Source organism: Pygocentrus nattereri, chromosome 26 (assembly GCF_015220715.1).
Source record: "Pygocentrus nattereri isolate fPygNat1 chromosome 26, fPygNat1.pri, whole genome shotgun sequence".
Lineage (NCBI taxonomy): Eukaryota > Metazoa > Chordata > Actinopteri > Characiformes > Serrasalmidae > Pygocentrus > Pygocentrus nattereri.
The window spans coordinates 18081760-18103111 of NC_051236.1; the positions used below are offsets into that span (position 1 = coordinate 18081760).

Sequence of the window (21352 nt, forward strand, 5' to 3'; positions counted from 1 at the left end):
TGCATTTATATAATGATTTTGAAAGTGCTATTTATGCCACAACTAAATATAAAATTAGTCATCTACTAAAAGCATGGGCTGTAAAGCCTCTAAGAACCCCCAAGTAACAGTTAACTAAAGAGCTTATGGTGTTATTTACATTCCACCCTGATGTTTTTTTGTCAGACATGCTGAAACATGCACTTACAAGCAAAATATTACTGCATCTTCAGCTTTGTTGACTAAAATCAAGAGAAATCTGTTCACTCATTTGGATGCTGCTTATTGTGCGTGAATTTCAGAATGTGCACGAATCTGACGTAATCAGCCTCACACAAGCTAAAAATATTAGGTGAGACAGATATATGTGGGAGTCTGCCCATGAGTGAGTAAGATACTGTCTGATGCGTTAAATTCACACTGAAGTCAAGTATCTTTCATCCAAAGACTACTCTTTATAGAAATAATTGCAACATGTGCTTGTTTTACATGATGCACACTTCAAAAACTCACTGACAAAACATTTTAATTGTATAAATATAAAATTGCACCTAATTCTGTACATCATTCTGTTAGACTGTGGGCAATTTTGAGTTTTGACCCTTCAGCCTTTAGATTCAATTCAAAAGTTTATTTCTTATTTAAAAAAACAAACATCTTGTTTGCAGGTGCATCCGTCTACAAAATATATGCACAAACATAGAAAATAACATATAAATATAAAGATAAAGAAGAAAAATAACATAAAAAAACACAAATGCAAAAAATAACAGTCAGACAGATAATAGCTTTTGCAGTTTGCAGTTGCTTCTCTATGTTAGAGATTTGGCATGCTGTAAAGATCAACTCTGAGCATGCATCTGTCTAATTGGCTCTCTTTATGCTGTAAAAATTTGGCTGCTACATCACTTTTCAGTAGTAATAAAGCTACAGGATTCTTCATTTGCCAGGTGCTGATTTTAACTGTTCATAGGAGATAACTGCCTTCCCAAGACAGCAGTTGCTACAGGACTGTGGCTTCTTCCATAGCGCTCACCCACCTGTAAAACAACATGCAAAAACAACAAAAGAATGTTATTGGTCATTATTATTATTAGCATCAGCTAATGATGATAGCATCATTAGCATTTTCCACAAAATTTTCTCACATTGTAAAGGACAACTGGTGTTTGCAAATGATATAAACAATTGGAAACATGTATTTACTTGTTATTGATATAACAGTGGTGATGTGCTAACTGCATTGAAATAAGAAATATTGACAATTTTTGGTCTCAGAAAAGTTTGTGCATGTGCCCCTTGCATAACCCCACTTCCCTTAGCACAGGGGTGTCAAAATCAACCACTAAAAGGGACATTTTACAAATCTCAGCAAATCTGTGGGCCAGCTGTGTTTTTATTTCATTTTTACTTTTTGCCATGACCTGACCAGGCCACAGTTTATTCAAAACTGTGGAAAAAAAAGTTGCAACAAGAAAATAGGCACTGAATACTTATTCAAAAATAATTCTGAATAAAAATATTTTAGGGATTTTTTTTAATTGCCTGTTAGCTTGAACTAGACACCAGACATCTTTTCTTTTTGTGTAACCACTAGCCTTTAGACTGTTGTCAGGGGGAAGGGGTCAGAACAAGCACTATGTTGCAGAGCATGCTGGGAACTGTAGTGCATCTCAGGGTAAAACAGGCTAGTAATTTCACGGGCCGAATAGGACTGTGTCATGGGCCTGACTTGGCCTGCAGGCTTTGTGTTTGACACATGGGCCTCAGCAGAACCTTCAAAGCCATTAAAATGTGCAAGTGTTCATAATCCTACTCTTCTTTTTTGTTAAAGCTCTTTTTGTTCTTTTTGTCCACCTCTTACTTTCACCATGCAGTTCTCTCTACTAGCATGCAGCAAACTGTGCATATGAATATAAAACTAGACAAAAATGCAACATCTGTTGCATCATGGCTGTCAATGCAAAACTCTATTATGAACTGTTTTTGCCTTGTATATGACAGGTGTTCATACGTCAAATCCCACTTAAATCTCCACAAACACTTTCATCCACATACAGATCATGAAATTTGTGTGGTTGTGGAACAATGGTGATGTTCCAGTTTTAATTCTCAAGCTGAAAGATACGAGGAGAAGCCCTTAGCAAACACAGAGGACAATGGTTTACTTTCTACATCGCCTTCACTTTCAAGATGAAATGTAACACTTCAGCAGTTGAGAGAACGTGTCATCTTATGGGGACAAAACACTGCAGTTTGCAATAGGAATTGTGGTTTGGGTTAGAAACATTTGATAACTGCAGTTGTTATAACATAAATGTCCTTCCTATTAACAGCTAAAGTATTTCTTGATTTTACCGCAGAAATACTGGATGATATCTTCCATTGTCCATGTTTTTGCTGATTTCGTTCTTTTTTAAAAGCACAATTTAAGTTGTGGAAGCATCATCAACCTCACTTGAAATTCTCTTAGACTTAAAGTCCTTCTTACAGATTGTGACTGGGCTTAACAACAAAAAATTTACATAGAGGGGCCCTTTGGAAATGTGCAAAATGCCTTGCTGTTGGCAATGTGTCTTTAATTGTTTAATTCTTATGTTATTGTTTAATAAGTGAAGCACATTAATTAAGAATCTCTTATTAAACTTAAAAATGACATGAAAGGTTCCTCCTGATACCCTCCCCCTCCTCCTTATGGCACCCCTGAGAATGACATACACCATGTGTTTTACCTCTGTGCAGTGGGAGTGTCCTGAGCCTTGAATGTATAGTAGAGTGTTGTTTTGTGGTACAGCTGAAACATACTGCTCTCTCCTTCACTCTCTGGCCTTACTGAGAACCCCAACAGAGGAAGAGACTCACAGGAAGCCCTGTCCTAAAGAGAGACGGAGAGAGAGAAAGAAACATTTTATACTTGTTTTTTCCTGAAAGATAGGTTGTCTGTGTATGTATGTCTTACCTCAGGCTGTGGGTATGCATACAGCACTTTATCTTTGAGAAGGAACCACAGGTTCTTCCAGCTCCGCCTACTATTATGACTCCTCTGTAGAGTTCCACTCATCTCCCCCTCTGACCTGGTCACCTACACCCATCCCACATCCATGCACACAGGAAGCAGGTTAACTGTGGTCATTTCAAATGACAATACTACCTGTGTTTAAGCCCTTAAGCCTTGAAATCAAGTGTCACCACTGTCATGCTATGAAGTACACTTGATGCACTAAATGTTGTAAGTTCTAATCCACATACCTTCTTCCTTTAAATATCAGAATCATCTGAATTATGAGGTTAAAGACTTGAAATAGGAATAATGATACATACATACTATAAGCAAACTAAGATTTACCACAGGGTAGAAAAGAGACAAACCCCCCACACAAAAACAGCTTTATATTATATATATATATATATATATATATATATATATATATATATATATATATATATATATATATATACATATATATATATATATATATATATATATATTATAGCAGCACTCAATCATAAAATAAAACAATAAAATGCCTAATGTTAACAGAATCAGACAGTGCAGTGTATGTACAAATGTGGGGGTTTACATGGTTAAAGGACATCTGGCCTTTGCGTCCCCTCCACAGACAGGTGGGATGGATGTTCTGGAAAACTGCAGACAGAGGCCGACTAGAGCTCTCCGTTGCCATGGCAACATCTCCGTCTGAAAAAAATACATTCACTGAAAGGTCTACACCGTCAAAAGTTTTTTTTTCCAAACTATTGTTTGTTCTGCTGGCCATTTTCCAATTTGGTCATAGCCAGTTTCAGCTAAAGTAGGTCTCCCTGTATTACTGATTCAGGCAGTGTCTGTTGGGGATTAACGCTGCCGGCAGAATAATTTTAACTACATGCTGTTGGTTATAGATGTGCTGTTTTTTTATGACTGCCACAGTGTAGTGTTAGAATTCATCACAGTTTGAAGCATACCAGGCTTGCAAAGTTCACTGTAGCACTTATCGCACACTTTGGCTCGTCTGTTCTTCATATATTTGAGAGGGACTTTATTTCTGCAGCAGTCTCTGCACACAACCTGTGACCAGAGTGATGTAAACAAAATAAGTTTTTAAGTTTTCTTTGAGTCCTCAGAGTGTGCATGTCTGTGTGCCTCTATATTTACCTTTCCACAGGCATGGCAGTGATGCCTTCGGTGTGTGAGGCTGAAGCGGACGGGGCAGTTCATGCACACTGCTATCTGAGAAACGGACACCATAGGTGGAGCATTCTCTCCAAGACATACCTCCGACTTCTCCCCAAACGAGAGAAGAAAAAAACGAAAGTTATCAAAGGAGCCTCATTTACGCTATGTGTCCAAAAGTATCCAGATGACAGCTCCTCTATCAACTGAACTATTGCTGATACAGTTATTCAACTAGCACTCACAACTTGTATAATCTCTATAGAGCAGCACTGCTAACAGAACAGGACACTCTGAAGCAGATGTACATAAGCTGAACGTTACCATGCACTCTGCGCTGGGTTGTGGATCTGTGTAGCTCCATTCAATACTTCTGGGGTATGTTGGAGTGATGCGTGTGATCCAGAACTAACCATTTACCATCAGTAGCTGACCTCACTAATGCACTTGTGGCTGAATCCAATTAAATCCTAGCAGCTATGTTTCAACCTCTAGTGTAAAGCTTTCCTAGAAGAGTAGAAACTGATATTGTTACAAATGAGGGACAAACTCCCTATTAATACCCTTGATTTAAAAAAAAAAAACACTGAAGGAGCTGGTGTCTACAAACATTTGTACATACAGAACCAGTTGCCCAGACACAATACTAAGCAAAGTTAAGGCTTAATACATATATGGGAAACAAGACCTTGGGATAGTGGGTAACACCATTCTCTTCTATGCTGTAGACTGGGGTTCAATACCCAGCTTGGGCAAGCACCCTACACTATACCAATAAGAGTCCTTGGGCAAGACTCCTAACACTGCTTTTGCCTACCTGTGTAAAAAATGATCAAATTGTAAGTCACTCTGGATAAGAGCGTCAGCCAAATGCCGTAATTGTAAAATGTAAATTATATTGGCACTTAAATACAGTAAAATAGTCATCAATATAGAGTAAAAACAACATAAAGTAATTTCTGATGCACATGCATACACTCTACTAAGTGACACTTGCATACCTGTACATGGAGCGGTGTGGGATTATTTCACACTTTGAGACAAACAGTGGTAAAAAATGCTCATTGCAAAATCTGTAATGGCAGTATTTCAAGGGGAGGCACAACCAGCAAGGATTTACATACATCAGATTTAATTAGTCATTTAGAGATAAACCAATGCAAAGAGCACAGCTACATTTTGTAGCTTTGAAACCACTCAAATGTGAAGTTATCCAACAAGTAAATACCATTTATTCAAGTTTACTATGCTTTATTTGTGACACAAAGCACTGCTTTTACCAATACACAATGCTTAAAAAATTTAATGGTATAAATGTCAGGATTTATAGGTACCTTTCTAGTAGTTTGTTTGGATAGACCTAGGATTGATATTGTACTCTGTATCGGGAAGGGAAAAAACAGTACTGGTGAATTTCTAGTGGTTAATCTTATGAAATATCTAAGGTGGTTAGTAATTATGCACACCATAAACCTGCAGCAAAGCCATTTTGTTGGTTTGTCAGGCTTTTACAGTGCAATATTTCAGTTTTGTAATTTTGGTCATTCTTTGTCAAATCACCTGAAAGCAGTTTTTGACAATAACCATCATCATTTTGAAGCTACACTGTTAGAAATAAAGGTTCTGTGCAGGTACATTTTTCATCCCTCAGAGGTACAAAAGTGGGTTTACGGTCCAATTGTGAATCTTAAATACGTTATTCCAGGTGAAAAGCACATGTTTGTACCTTTTCATGACCTAATGTTTTAAAACAGAACAATAAAATAAAAAGCCTGGAGATGAGACGGGGTGTGTGGAATCAAAACTTAAAACACATAAATTGAATAGGTTATAGTACAGTTATGTTCCCAGTGACAAGAGGGGTACTGCCCCAGTGACAGTTTACTACATTTTTCTGAGAGTGTAGTGCATCAGAAGGCTTAAAGAGAGGTTAAAATCTTGTTGAAGAGTTTATAATAATGTTTACTGGGTGTAAAGAAACATGCAAAGTGACTTTAAATATTGCATCTTTAGAGATGCTGATATCATTGCTTAACTTGCTTTTTTATATATATACTTCGTCTATTGATGCTCTGCCTTTTACTGCTGTTCTCCTCCAGCTAACACAAAGATACTTCTTTTTGTTTGTTTGAGTCTGAAGGTGAGAAAAAGATAGAGATGGCTGAGAATTTTTTTTATGAAAAATTAAACGGTTCTGTCTGTTTTTTCCATTTCAGGTAATTCATGCTTGAATTCTGTAATATATATTATATTCTGATGTCTCATAATTCAATCTCAGAGTGATCATTTATTTTTAACATTGGCCATTTGTAAGAACAACACTACGCTCACTCCTTGGAACAAAATCATTCCTCTTTTACAGCCGGTAGTAACTGTGCTGCTCTGATAACAAAAAGCCTATTGTAGTATTTATACCTGGCATTAAAATGAATGCACATTTGCTGTTAGTGAGTGGATCACACTTTTCCCTTGTATTACAGTCGCCCCTCACTAGCACAACACTGCCAGGTCCACAAAGGTGAGAGCTATTGACATTCTGTACAGAATGCACTTAGTCTGGCCAAATTACATTTAGCTCTGGCATTATCTTAAATTGGTCTACAAATACAGAATGAGAAGCGAGATAAAAGCCTTTACAGGTCTAGCCAATAAAGAACAGAGCGGGTAGGTGCTAACTGGCCAAAAAACCAAAGCACTCCAACTATTAAAATACAGGAACAAATAACAATTTATTGTTCTGCAAGAACCATCTGTTATGTTATTTGAGAAGGTTTTGCTTGTAAAACATAGCAAAATTATCCAAAGAATTATTTAGATTATATTCGATTATATCATAATAATTTGTTAAAACAGGTGTGAGGTTATAGTTGAGCCCCAGATGTAAACCCAAATATCAAAATATTTAGAGCTAAAGAACCACGCTACACTGTTAGAAATAAAGGTACTGTGCAGGTACATTTTTCATCTATCAAGGAACAAACAAACGTACCCTTAAATGCGCCCTTACAGGTATAACAGTGGTTTTATGGTCCATTTGTGAACTTTAAATATGTTTTCCCCAGTAGAAAAAAATACATATTTATATATTTTAATAACCTAATGTTTTAAAACAGAACAATAAAATAAAAAGGCTGAAGGTGAGGCAGTGTGTGTGGAGTCAATACAGTTTAGAAAATATAATTTCAATGGATTATGGAACATTCATGTTCCCTGACTAAAGGTGCTGAGATGTACCCTTGAAGGTACCATCCCAGTGACAAGAGGGATACAGCCCCAGTGACAGTTTCAGTGTGGAAAAACAAAATGGGTGACTCCAGTGGAAATATCTTATATTCCAGTTCAGTAAATCACATAATATCTTACACAGATTTTGTGCAATTTCAACAAATAGTTAGATAGTTAGATAGAAATTTCAGTAGTGTGTTTCATTGTCTCTAGAATGTTCAGTTGCAAATGCAATAAAACCACTGCACAAACCTTAAAAACATCAGGCAGCTACCAGCACTCATAAGGTCCTCCTATGCTGTGTGTTTCAGACCAATAATGTAAAGCATCACTTAAGTTATTCTGCATTCTATTGTTATTAAAGTCTCCTCACCTCTAAACAGCCCACAGGAACTCCCAGCAATGAACCGAGGTCAGCTATCGCCCGATTCAATGTAACAAACCAATCATCCCTCTCTATAGAAGAGCTGCAAACAGAAACAAACACACAATCAGAGCCCATATGACACAGTGAGATTACGTTAATCTGTGAATCTGTTTGTGTGTTTGTGTGTGTGTTTCTTGCCTTGCTGACAAAGTGATACTGATATCTTTCACTTCAATCTTCAAGGCATTCTGAGCATTTTCTACCATAAGTTTAGTCACCTGTGATAGAGATAAATAAAGCAATGCTTATTGATTATCTCTCTTATGTAGAGAGAGAGATTAGTCAGAAGACAGAAATTTTGGATATATCAGTCATAAAATACTGGACCTCAAAGAAAAGAAAAATACATGAAAAATGTAGGATATGAAGCCTTTAAACATAACAAAAATCTCTAAATGGCTGCTAAGTGCCTTAGAAACCCTTGTATTACCTCCATTCCTGTCAGTGCTAAAGTGTTGATGAGTCTGTATTTGCCATCTTGCTGGGGATATGTGTAAAGCATTATATCACTCATCTGCAGTAAAACACACAGAAGAGAGAGGAGACATATCAACACACATAATGACACATTTACAGAAAATAAAACACAGACACATGACACATAATATTGAACAGTTTACAAGACTGAAAAATTCAATCAATATCTTAATAATATCCTTAATGTAATGGTACAGTTTCACCACAAGAGGGCAGGAGAAGAAACATGTTTACAGTAGAGTTCTGGCCAAATCCACAAAGACTAAATATACAAAAATATAAAATTATTAACTAAAGGATAATTAAAGAAGTCACACACACACACACACACACACACACACACACACACACACACACACACACACACACACACACACACACACTTGCATAGACATGAATAAAGAGTCCAAAAGTCGACCACAAATGAAAATGCCTTTATTTTGCTTTATTTTATGAACTTCATACCATATATTTCTTTAGAAATTATATTTTTAGCATAACAATTTGAACAAAAAGTAGAATATTAGAAATTTAGAAAACATTTTTCATAGGTTTTTTTTTTAATTAAACATGTTCACAACTCTATTGTTTTTTTTTCCAGGTTTAAATGAAAAAAAATCCAGATTTTTAATGTGGTCTCAGATTTTTGGCCCCCACTGTATATATGCACCAAGGCTGCCTCCAATAACATCAGTTTTATGGACATTTGATAGCTGGTGGTTGACTGCAGCCTTACAACACTGTGATACTTCTTATATTATTTAAAGCATTAAAGTCTATGACATAACAATACACACACACACACACACACACAGGCATGCATAAAGAAGGGTCCAAAGGTCCAAAGGTCTAAGACCACTAATGAAAATCCATCTGTTTTGCATTCATTCAAACCATATTTTTTAGTATAAAAAGTTGAATCTTTGAAATTTTACCATGAATTTCTCTTTAATGATAGTGTGCGTTTGAACTGGTACTGACATGGATAAGATTTAAAGTTTAAATAAAATAATAATAAAAAAACAGATTTCAATATGGTCTTTCAATTTTTGGACACCACTGTACATATGCACCCAGGCTGCCTCCAATAGCATCCATTTTAAAGGCATTTGATAGTTGGTGGTTGACTGCAGCCTTAAAACACTGTGATAAGTTTAATCTTAATCCATCTGAATAACTTTATAAAGATTAATCCTGCTTTATAAAGATTAAGAACTGCTGAGTGAGAACAGTTATAGAACAACACTAACATTCTGGAATCTGGAAAGATCTGGGCTTGAGCCATGCTTGAACCGTGCTGCCTCACTGTCTGCTGGCCCGTTACGTTGTAAAGGCTACTTCTCACTCTATGTCATTCTCTGACTGGCTGTAAGATTTCATTATTATTCAGAAAAAACATATTAGATCTGTATGTTTAAAAGCAGGTGTAAGTACCAATCTCTCTCTCTCTCTCTCCCTCTCTTTCTCTCTCTCTCTCTCTCTCTCTCCCTCCATCCCCCCCAACACACACACAAAACATTGGGCAAAAACATCCTGTCAGGAAATCCAACGCTAAAAAAAACCACAAGGTCATCACTGTAAGTGTGGGAAAAACATGGAGGCAGACGACAGGGCTGAATAAAAGATCCTTCATTGACTAATATTTAGTCATTTCTTTTATTGACTAACATAACAGAGAGAAGAGAAACACATTTATCTGGGTGAAAATAACTGTGACATACCAAGAACAGGTGACGAGGCTGTTTGCACTTCCTGCTGACCTTCATCAACGTCCCTTCTTTCACAAATACCTAAAGAGAGTCCACAGATTCGGGTTTAAAGCACTGATATTGATGGGCTGGAATAAAAGTGTAATCAGTGATATGAATGACTGGTTGGTATGATGTTCTCACCCTGCCAGACTGTAATAAGTTCTTCAAGCCTAAAACACTGTGCTCAATATGAACCAGACGCAAAAGGGCCGCCTGAAACACAACAAAACACTTAAAACACATACATACATACTGTATATACTCACATATATACTCGTATATACTAATTTTTACCTCGCTACTATTCTTATAAGTAATTCAATTATTCAAGTAAACAAAGTCATTTAGAGTGGCTTTAAGTGAAAAGCTCTATTCTAGAGAAACGTACAGAGTCAATATTTCAGCAGTGGCAAAATAAATAAGATTTCTTAAGTGTTATTGTCTCTAAAAGCTCCCCCACAGAAAGACATTAAATGAAATTCTGACAAATAGTCTGATGCCAGAGACATTATTTTATGATAATTCTGCGACACTTAATTCTTAAAACCCATTCACAGCAGAGAGGTACATGTGGGGTGGAACAAAACATTTTTTTTAAACATTGCACATAAAACGTGTAGGTCAACTAGTTGTTTTGGATAGTAAACAAAATGGCTATGTTTCTGTTCTAGATATCATAACCCCTGGTTCCCATCACCACCACTGTAAAGATTCATTTCACATCAAACCACTCTGAATGACTCAAACCACTCTGAATGTAATGTAATAACTGTGGAATCAGTGCATAACCCACTCCATTCTTGAGCTTCTCGTTTGCCTGACCAGCTACATCAGAGACCACTCCCAAAACATCTGAGACAAAGCATGAGAGAGAAAAAAGAAAACAGGATTAGATTCACATTAAATACACATGCACTGTTGTTTGCATCAACCACAATAATGATACACACCATACAACACACACACACGTATAGACACAAAGACCAGGCCTGATTATAAAATTAAACTCTATGAGGCTTCACAGGGACAATGGAACATGGATGTTAAGGTGATAGGTTACATGCCTGGAAGTGAATCTGAGATATATGGACCAAAATACTACTGGCCAATCAGTCACACAGCCTGAGAGATAAGAGTCCTAACAGCCTCCACATGAATTATACATAAGAGAGATAAGAGCCAAAATCATTACCACAAGAATAATAAATACAGACTTAATCAAGAAACCTGAATGATTAAAAACCCCAGAGAACCTCTATGACATTATAAAGCACACCAGTCTCCTTAAAGACTTTATGAATGTTTTAAGTACCTTTCATTTTGGCTATAGACCAAAATGTCTTCATAAACTTACAGTCATATGCAAAAGTTTGGGCAACCCTGCTCAGGTTACATGTTTTGTTGATTTTTTTAAAGTAAAAGTAAATAAACACAACCTCTACAGAGACCACCCTGCACAGTGTAATGCATAATTACTGTTTATTTGTTGAATTTTACTGGGGAAAAATCCATAAAATTAATTTATATTTTATATTAGTCTCTATTTTTACCAATATGCTAAACTCAGCAAATAAATAAAAATGATGCACTAAAATGCCATATTGAAGTTAGTTCCCTGTAAAGGATGTGTTAACATATATTGACATAATCACCAAAATGTAATTTGACTGGAGTGTTCAAAAATTTGCTTGAGACTGTATATCAGTAATCAGACTGTAAATGAATCATTTTTACATGAAAATTGCAATTTAAAGGAGTGTGTTTTTCATTTGCAAGAGCTACATTTTTTATAGCATACATCATTAAGGGTGTACGTCAGTTAGACCAATCAGAAGAAAACAGACACACATGCGTCATGTATATAACATCACATCCAAAACTAGCAGTCTGACACAGTACTTCTACCTTTCAAGCCTTAAGTCAGAAAAGTCTTGTCTAAGTCAGGTCTTCTTGGCCAAAACCCTTCGGCCTGAAACTTAGTTTACAGGAAATAAATGCAAATTAATTTGACAGTCACAATATTGATGAGAAAAATCATAATAAGGTATTTTCCCCAAAATGTTCAGCCCTACTTAGATGAAAGCTAAAATGGCTTCTTCAGCATTGATGAAATGTTAAAGCTGAATTATGTAAGATTTGGGGATTTAGTGAATTATCTACTATTGTCATCCTATCTTCATCAGAATTATACAGATTTTGCATTAGAGATCTAAACATCAAGGTGGACCTTCCTTTTGACCTTGACCTTCTGACATGTGACGTTAATACACAAAGATGTGGTGCAGAAAATTCCTGCCAGATCTGACACAATGTCTTTAAAATGGTTACTTCAGGTGTTAGAGGGTGACTCACAGCAGTGTAAACACATCATATTTTAGTGTGCTATTTTTTTCCTGACTCAGCAATGCTACTTCTTTCAATTATAATAACAACAACAAAAAAAACTCATATAGTGCAACTTTAATTAACCTCTTACAAGGCAGTGGGCCTGCTGGTGGGGCCAGAGTTTTATTGCACACTTCTATTACTTAAGAAGTCCCTGAAGTTACTGAATGATAAGCTTTAGTATGTAATAAGCCTGGGATTTTAAGGGGCTAAGGACCAAAATGGCTCCCTAGCAGCTTATACACAAAAACAGTTTATAAAGATGGCTAAAGATATAATAGTGACCAACCTTGTGTATCCTTGTACTCGCTGGTGTCTGGTGAAAGATTATTCAGGTAATCTGATGAAGATAAAAGGAAAGGTGTGTTGGAAACAAAAATAAACAAATTTAAATAAAGGACAGATATTACAGTAAAACATGAACAATACAATAACATTCTAAAGAAAAAAAACTTTTTAGTGAATTTGAGAATCAATTTGGGAAATCTGGGGGTGATGAACAGATGTATGTGTATAATAGAAGGGTAAAAAGGATGGAATATTGTGGGTCAGTTTCAGCCCTGAATGTACGTATTGCTGGTGGGCAGTTATTTCTAACTGATGTGGAATGCGTGTATATGCACACTTATCAGTGGACAGGTTTAATATTTTACCTGTTAGCAGCAGCCGGTACTGTAGAACTCTCACTATCACCTGCAGCAACTGCTGTTTCAGAGAGGCCAGGTCCACCTGCTAAGAGATAGAGATCATGTGAAGCAAGCAAGAGCAGAACACTGTTGTCCTAATATATGACAACAGCAATGGACACCATAGAACACTTCTAGAACGCATACTTAAAGCTATAAAATTTTGTGGTCTATGTATCTCACACAGTCAACCACAGATTAGTTTTCTTATCTGTCCTTAGCTTGTCCTTAAAAGTTCAAGTGTGATCTTATATGTTAGTCACTATGATGTGTGTTTGTGTATTAGGTCTTTGGATTATACAGGGGCTAAAACAAATTATATTTATGAACTAAACGCAAAAAACGGTGGATCATTCATATTTTTGCTGGGAATCATCAGAGCACAGAAACACGGCACTGTTGTTCTTGTCACTTTGTATGTTACATTTGTATGCATACTGGAGAGAAGAAGCAGCTGATAAAAAACAAAGAAAAGGTACAAAACCAATTATTCTTTTTCCATAGACAGCAGGGACAAAGCAGGGTTGAAGCACAGCAGTAAACACAGCACAATCACTGTAGTTGGATTAGCATGCTAGAAATACTTGGCATGGTCTCAGAAGTAGAAATGTATGCCATCCTGGTAAACTAGTATTGACATTTCATTTACCCAAAGATTTTGATGCTTTATATGTAGCAATTTATTTAAATTAAAATGCTTTACCAGACCTGCATTCTTTTCATTTGATTATACATGAATGTTGCCAAAATGATAAATTTACCTAATATACTGTACATTGGCACTGTCTAACAGTGCAACGTAAAATTGTATGGTCAAAGAGAATACTTAAACTAAGAAGACAGCAAAATTCAAATATAAACCCTGTTCTCTTTGCAATTAGATCGTCTTACCTCCTACACTCATTCTGTAGCAAAATGATTTTTAAAACATATTTGATCCGACCTCCACCTTTCAATCATCCCATCAGCGTTGAGCAACTTTCACAGCAAAATGGCAGGAATCTAAATTTTTATCTCAATTCATTTGAATTGAGCCCAGTATTGCACATACGAGTGGGCCATTTACATTTAAAACATCTACATATTACATATTACTTTTGAATTTACTTACTGATATGCTTTGAAATGGGCTATTTATAATGGAAGTACTTAATTCAAGATCATCTAAAATTAGGCCATCATGCTCAATCCACTCAAACACTACAAACTCTACCACCCAACAGATTAAATACTGGGTTATTTCCCAGTACTGATACCTGGTAACAGATCTGTGCCATCTCTTGCATGGAGGCACAAAAGCACATGAAATTATTTGTTTGGAATAAAACACAAAATAAAGAAACTGACAGCACCCTACAAAAACAAAATGCGTTTCCAAATAATATGGAAGACAGGGAATGGGACAGAATAGTTGCTGACCAAATTCATCACAATAATCAGCACCATAGCCAGCAGCCTCTCTTTTAAGCTTTACCACTGCTCACAGTTCCACTCCAATTACCCATATACTCTCACTGTACTGGAATAATCAGCAGGGCAGGGTGCTGGCAGTGTGTGATTAAAAGGGCAGAAGCAATCAAGATGTGTGTATGATCTCTCACTGTGTTCTCCATCTGCTCCATAGACTTCATTTTGCTGTCATGTTGACTGATGAAGGATGAAAAAACAGAAAACTCCATCTTTTTGGCCAGGATGATGTCAGCAATCCCCTCCTTCTGATCCCTGAAAAGCAGAGATAACAGTTGAGTGGTTGGAAAGCTAAATGAGAGAGCTTGACAGATGGATGGATGGTATGTGTGAATATTTTACTTGCTAATAAAGAAAAAAAAAGTAAAGTGTGTTTAAAAAAAGTAAAGTTTTACCACTCCTTGATGCGATTTTCCAGTTGGGTGTGGAGGTTTTGGTGGAGACTACAAATGGCAGGCAAATCACTCCACAGTTTCACCAGCCTCTCATCTGCATCTACAGTCTGTGGTTCCAAAAAACCCAGGCAAACTAGGTCATTTTTGAACAAGGCTGTGGTGATTTTTATTTGTTTTAAAGGAAAAACACAGAAGGGCGAAGATGATATATCTCCTCTTGTTTTCCATGTTTAGCCATATCTTTTAATCATGTAAGTGTCTGAAATGTAATGTAGACTTTAAGATATTTCTGGCAAATTACTTGCATACACACACCCAGAGAGACATTACATACCTTACTCAGAAACTTTAAAATCTTTACATGCCTTGAAGAGAAACAGATAATGATAATCATATTCAGTGACAATTTCAGATTTGAACAATTTCCACTTTACAATTTGAGAATTTACATCAAATGCCCTAGTTATGCATATTTAATAACCAAATTATTAAGACAGTATTAAGTCACTTTACTTCACAATAACACTTCAACACTTCACACAATTTATCTTGTTATTTCAAAAGTCTTAAATAGTTAATTTGTCATGTATGTACAAACATATGCACAAAAATACCCATTAATAATTAATAGACAAAATAACACTTTTTAAGAATAAACAATCCATACAACACCCACTGTGCCTCGCTGTCCAGCAGCTCTTTCGCACTGTAAAATGCTCTTGAACATGTGACAGTCTGCAGAGAAAAGAAAAGGCATTGGTCGACAAAATACACTTACACATACACACAGACGAACACAAGTACCCACACAGGGCTTACCAGTCTTTCCCAGGCCTTTTTCTCCTCCTTATTTGTACAAGCCACTCCTACAGACACACCTACTGAACCATCTGACCTCACAGCAGGAGAACAGATAGTATATGCACTAAAAACAGAAAACCCAGTCAAAACACAAATGCACAGCTTGAATATCCCATATATTTATGCAAACTCATACTTATTAACTACCTGGTTAGCTGTTTTTTAAGTGAAAATAAGTTAACACATTCTTGACATGGAACAAACTTAAATATGGCATTTTTCTGCATGAAAGTGCAGTTATTTTATAAAAATATAAAAAGCCACTATTAATGTTTGGTCTTTCAAATTATTATTAATTATTATATAATTATTTTAAATTTAGAAAATAAACAGTACATTTGTATTAATATGTGCAGAAGTGTGTCCTCTTTAGAGGATGTAAAGAAAATTTGACCCGGGGTACCCAAAGTTTTGCATACAACTGCATTCTGCACTTTTTTTATTGTTCAAAAAAAAGTGTTTGTAATTGGTAATGTTCACGTAAAAAAGCAGAATAAATTTTAGTTGAATTCAGAAGTGGAAATAAAAAAAGTGGGTGAAATAGCAAATAAGTCTAAAGTTGGTAAACTTCTCAGGACTTCTGAGATTAGAATTCATTGTCAGAATAGAAAACCAAAATCCATGTGTGGAAAGCGTGTGAGAGAGAGAGAGACAGAAAGAGAGAAAGAGAGAGAGAGAGAGAGAGAGAGAGAGAGAGAGAGAGAGAGAATTAACTGTTTGATTTGTCTCTAAACAGCAGGAATTTTAATCTTTCACAGATTATTGACTTTTCTAGTTTTAAGACAGGCACGTTCACGTTTAATCAAAGTTTCTTTTAGTAAGATCTTTGAACTAAGGCTGCACAATATACCATGTATTATTATAGCCTTATTGCACATATACAGATATTGCAGAGGGCTGTAAAATGGACATGAGCCCACTAATAAAACACTATATATTTACTGTGCACTGACCAATCACAGCACCAGATGGGTATTGCTGTGGATGGTATGATGAAGAAAGTATCAGTCAAAGAAAGTCAATTACTTCTGGCAAAAACAATGTAAGCCAATCTTTACTCAACCAAGGCTGCTTGCACCTTAAATCATCGTGCATTTTGGTCCTCAGATTGCAGTGGATCAGAGACAGATCTTGACCACATTCAACACCATAAATGGAATGTGTTTTGCTAGCAGGTGAGACAAGTGAGGCAAGCGAGGCTGGAGTTATGCAGAAACCAAGTGCCTTCTTACTCTCTGGGCCGATGAAAGTGTCCAAGCCAAGCTTATCGATTTGCATGGCAACAGAAGTAAAGAAATCAGAAAATACATATTTTTTTGATGTTCTTTTATGCAGGAAATTAAATCTGATCTCATCTGTTCACACTAAGAATGCATTTTAGTGAAAAGTGTAAATTAAATCCAGCCAAAGTGTGTCCAGATATGATCTGGACAAAAACACATGCTAATGCAAGGTATAAGCAGCCTCACCGGTATTACATGGAATATCACAACTGCAATATGTGGCAATATATTCTCAATACCACAGTTTGGTCCACTGCATGCAGCTCTACACTGAGCCAACCTCAACAACAACATTTCATATCTTTTAAGTTTGTAAAAACCACATGAACAGAGATTGTACCTCTCCGTCTCTTGCTCAGATGACTGGCATTTGCTCTGAAAGCCTGGCAGACTGCTCATATCCACGTAACCATCCGTGTCATTGGCAGAACTTTGACTTCGCTGGTTCTGATTGGAGGGATTTAAGAGGCGGAGTTGCACATTCTCATAGTGCGGACTTGGGTTTAAAACATTTTCGTACACTGACGAATCAACATTAGGGGAAGAGAAAGAGCGAGGTTTAGAAAAGGGGAGGGGCTTGATAAAGGGGGAATGAAGGAAGTCATCTATGTCCCAGGAACTCGGAATAGCAGACACTATGTTGTTATTGTGAGGTGTGCTTAGGCCTTGCTTTTGCTTATTCTTCTGATAAAGGAAGGAAGATGGGGATGATGGCAAGAAACAATCATGTGCCCTGTGTAACTCAGTGCTACCCATATTTTGCCTGAATAAATTCAGCCTCTTGCAAGAACCTTGTGGACTTGATTCTGAAGAAGACCTGGAGGAGACTGAGCGATTATCTGTTAAGCTCCGTCTTTCAGATTTCCTCAGAAACCGCAGAGGCAAGAAGTAACGTTTGAAGCCAAAGTCAAGTTTCCTGCATGAGGCAGACACATCGGTTGGCAGAGCTGGTGTACTTTTCCTAATTGGCCGCTTTGTGATCGATGACAACTCAAATGGGGGTGGTATGTCTACCGGAGTAACACTTAGCTCACTAGAGGGACAAGGACTTCCTGGTGAGAGACATCCTAACGAGCCAGTGAGAGCCGGCAAACTATCGCCAAGAAAATTATGACTAGTGTAGTAGGACTGAGGGTGTAGCATCAAGCGCTCCTTTCCTGATACTGTGGAGCTCATGGGGTCCAGTCTATTAGAGGGTGGTTCCATGGATATGGAACGAGTCATTAAATACTTCCTGGTATGCAGGAAGCCTTTGGTTTGGAATTTTGGCTCAGTTTCCTCATACACATGCTCTTCTGTGTGAGCTACAGGGCTTTCTGTACCCATGATTGACTGATCCTCTTGGACAGTTGATCTTACTTCCTCTAGTCCATCAGGCTGCATCTGATGTGACATTTGGTCTTGAGGCTCTAGTGGTGAAGAGACACATGGAAGACCAAGTTCAAAAGTTGTACTGAAGTCACTTTCTTTGGACATGGACAATGCAGTACATTCAGTATCTGGCTCAGCTTTATCTCGATCACGCCAGTAGCTAAGAATAGTTTCAGTTCTTCCCGCTTCATCAACAGATACTTCAGACTCAGATGAGCAGACAGAAGAGAAGGAGGAAGAAAGCTGATGAGAGGACTCTGAGAGAATTCCAGCTTCTCTCTCTGAACTTGGATAAACCATGGAATCTGAACGTGGAGAATCCTGAGAAACTCCAGAAGGCAAATCCTGAGAAGAATTCCTAAGAAACTGGGACCCATTTTCACTTGGCTCTTCTCTGTCTCTTTCCTCTTCACCACCTTCTTCCCCAAAGGCAGACAATGATCCACCAGAACTTTCTGAACCCTCTTCCACAGAAAGCATCACAGTATCTCCAGGATCACCCACCTCCTCTAACTCTAATGTCTGAGATGGTTCAATCTGCTCAAACAGATCACACTCAGAGAGTCCATCTGCATCTGCCAATGCCTCTCCTGCATCGCACATGTCTGGGAACATGGTGACCGTGTCGATTCTGTCTGGGCACAACTCATCCGTGTCAATTCCATTTGAGTAAATGTGTTTTGGATACAGCCCACCTGAAAACATTTCATCACTGAAAATTCCATCAGTATATGTTCTGTCAGACAAGTTCACAGATGACTGAGTTTTGTTTCTATTCAGTCCATCTTTGCGCACCATTTGTTCGTAACGTCTGCATGGAAATCGCACAGCAAAGCGAACATCAACAGAAGTCACAAGTGATCCTGTTTTACCATCCCTAACCATTTCCCACCCTTCCTTCCTTTCCTCTTCTATATGCAGCTGTCTTGCCACTCCTTGAACTTCCTCATCTCTGTCACTGCAGGAGTCGGAAAGAAGTTCCAGTGAGCCCTCACCCTCCTCAGAGTCAAATACCTCCCCCTGATTTACACCCACCTCCCAGTCTAAATCACTGCTTTGTGCCAGCTCCTCCCCGCAGCCTAACTCCTCCTCCTGTTCTAATGCATTATTCCGTTTGGTCTCATTCGCTTCTGTACACTCGTCCCATTGCATTGATCTTTCTTTATGTTCTACATTGTTCCACATTTCTGACTCCTCCCTTTTTTGTTCTATGTTGTCCTTCTGTCTTGATTCCTCCGACTGGCCAAGTACCTCTTTCCTATAGATATTCGCAGTGTGTTGCTCTGAATTAGCTGGCCTCAGGTTTCTATTACTGTGTTTCCTCAGGTAATTATTTGAGCAGTGAAACTGTTTGGAGATTGAGTTTGGTTTGGGGGCAATAGCTGGTTTACATCCCTGGTAATGACAGCACTTTCCATGCACTGGATCAAGTTGCCCCTTAGAAAGACACACATGGATCTGTGATTTGGGATTCAAGTAATGTTCCTGCAGTTCTGAAACACAAAATACATTTGAACTGAACAACATTCATATACATACATACACAAAGAATAATGCTGCCATAGTTTCACCAATAGCTAAAGGCATGTGATAGTTTCTTCATACACAGAAAAGTCATTTTGGAAGGTCAGTTATTTCATTACCGATCACAAATTAAGTAAAAACTGTAATCAGTGAAGTAATTTATTACCACATGGTCATCTTACATCTATCTTCCGGTGCTTTTAAGTAGTTTTCCATATAACAAAGTTAAAAAAGGCTCGCTAAATTTCCGTCCACTGAAAAGCTGGACGTCACAGTCATTGTGAACGTGCCCTATTTTTACTTTTTTTTTTTCTCTTGACATTTTCTCTCACACTGAGGCCCTTCCTCAGTAATCTATTAGCAGCAAGAGTAGTGGTCTGATCTTTATCTTAGGCTAAATACCTAGATTTTATAAAATATGTCACACAAATGCTGTCTTATTCCAAAGAATGAGCTGCCAATGACTTTATTTCTGACTAAAACCGGACTTATAGTGTACCTCTTTACCATATGACCTAGACAATTTATTGTACAAAAAAGCTCAAATCTCAGTTTCCTCTCTTATGCTTAACTTAGCCTGTAAATGTCACATCAATGGAAATATTCTAGTGATACAAGAATATGCATCATTTTTAAAGGTATGTGGTGGAGCTAGCTAAAAAAATATCATATCTGAAGCAAGCCTTCCTACCACACTTCAAAGAGATAGTTCTCAAGAGTTCTTTAGTAAAGACAATGGTTCTATTTTTTCTAATTTCATATACAACCATTTCGTGTTTAAATGGCTCTTGGTGAAATGGTTCTTACTATTATTGGAGAATGTGTTGTATATGGTTCTACATACAACGTTTTTGAAAACGGTTCTGCTGCTTTTGGAACGGTTTCATATAGAACCATATACAACTCAATTAATATGACGTGTGTAGCTGCAATATATAATGTATACATATATGTAACACATATACAAAAAGTAACAATAATAATAATAAAGTGCAAAAAAAACTAAATTCGTTTAAAACAGCTCACCTGCGCTCATTTTGGCACATGGTCTGTGCGTCTTACTTCCAGCGCTACTCCAGATTACGGCTCAGGTTCTAAAGCCCCCGCAGCTCAGAGGGTCTCTGCTCCTCACGGACTAAATCAGTGAACTGCGGGAAGCTCGAGCACTGAGGGCGGGGCCTTGTCTCTCCCTCGCGCAGCGCTTCCTGAGGAAAAGCGTCCAGATAAGTTTCACAAAAATAGAGGCGAAACAATCCCGCTCCGAAAACTCACACTGCGTCGGCTTTCTGTGTTTCAGCGATGTTAGAATAATGCCAATGTCAGTCAAATTAAACAGAAAAAAACAGAAGA

The 21352-nt window shown here is 37.4% G+C and overlaps 1 protein-coding gene across 3 annotated transcripts; it reads right to left on the reverse strand.

Moving 5' to 3' along the window:
• Positions 1–414: 414 nt before the first annotated feature.
• On the reverse strand, positions 415–21146 carry LOC108440649 (FYVE, RhoGEF and PH domain-containing protein 5). Of its 3 annotated transcripts, none has more exons than XM_037534943.1 (21): positions 21029–21146; positions 17448–19971; positions 15783–15888; positions 15640–15698; positions 15298–15328; positions 14964–15070; positions 14703–14823; positions 13069–13144; positions 12705–12755; positions 10824–10882; positions 10172–10243; positions 10001–10069; positions 8233–8316; positions 7941–8020; positions 7749–7842; positions 4133–4261; positions 3943–4045; positions 3561–3676; positions 2939–3061; positions 2712–2854; positions 415–1019 (listed from the first exon to the last, which is right to left on the reverse strand). In XM_037534943.1, exons 1-21 carry the CDS (start codon positions 21036–21038, stop codon positions 983–985), a joined length of 4194 nt encoding a protein of 1397 aa, XP_037390840.1. In that variant the 5' UTR covers positions 21039–21146; the 3' UTR covers positions 415–982. The 3 variants fall into 3 exon arrangements, with proteins under 3 accessions (XP_037390840.1, XP_037390839.1, XP_017575154.2); XM_037534942.1 differs by having other exon boundaries at positions 4133–4258; positions 13069–13147; XM_017719665.2 differs by having other exon boundaries at positions 13069–13147.
• Between the last annotated feature and the right edge of the window lie 206 nt (positions 21147–21352).

Bases quoted from the DNA above. Each gene is read 5' to 3' on its own strand.
- LOC108440649 (XM_017719665.2), bottom strand. The intron at 12,756-13,068 runs GTAAAATATTAA...TATCTTCATCAG, and splicing joins GTACCGGCTGCTGCTAACAG to ATTACCTGAATAATCTTTCA. The intron at 10,070-10,171 runs GTGAGAACATCA...GACTCTCTTTAG, and splicing joins ACTTATTACAGTCTGGCAGG to GTATTTGTGAAAGAAGGGAC.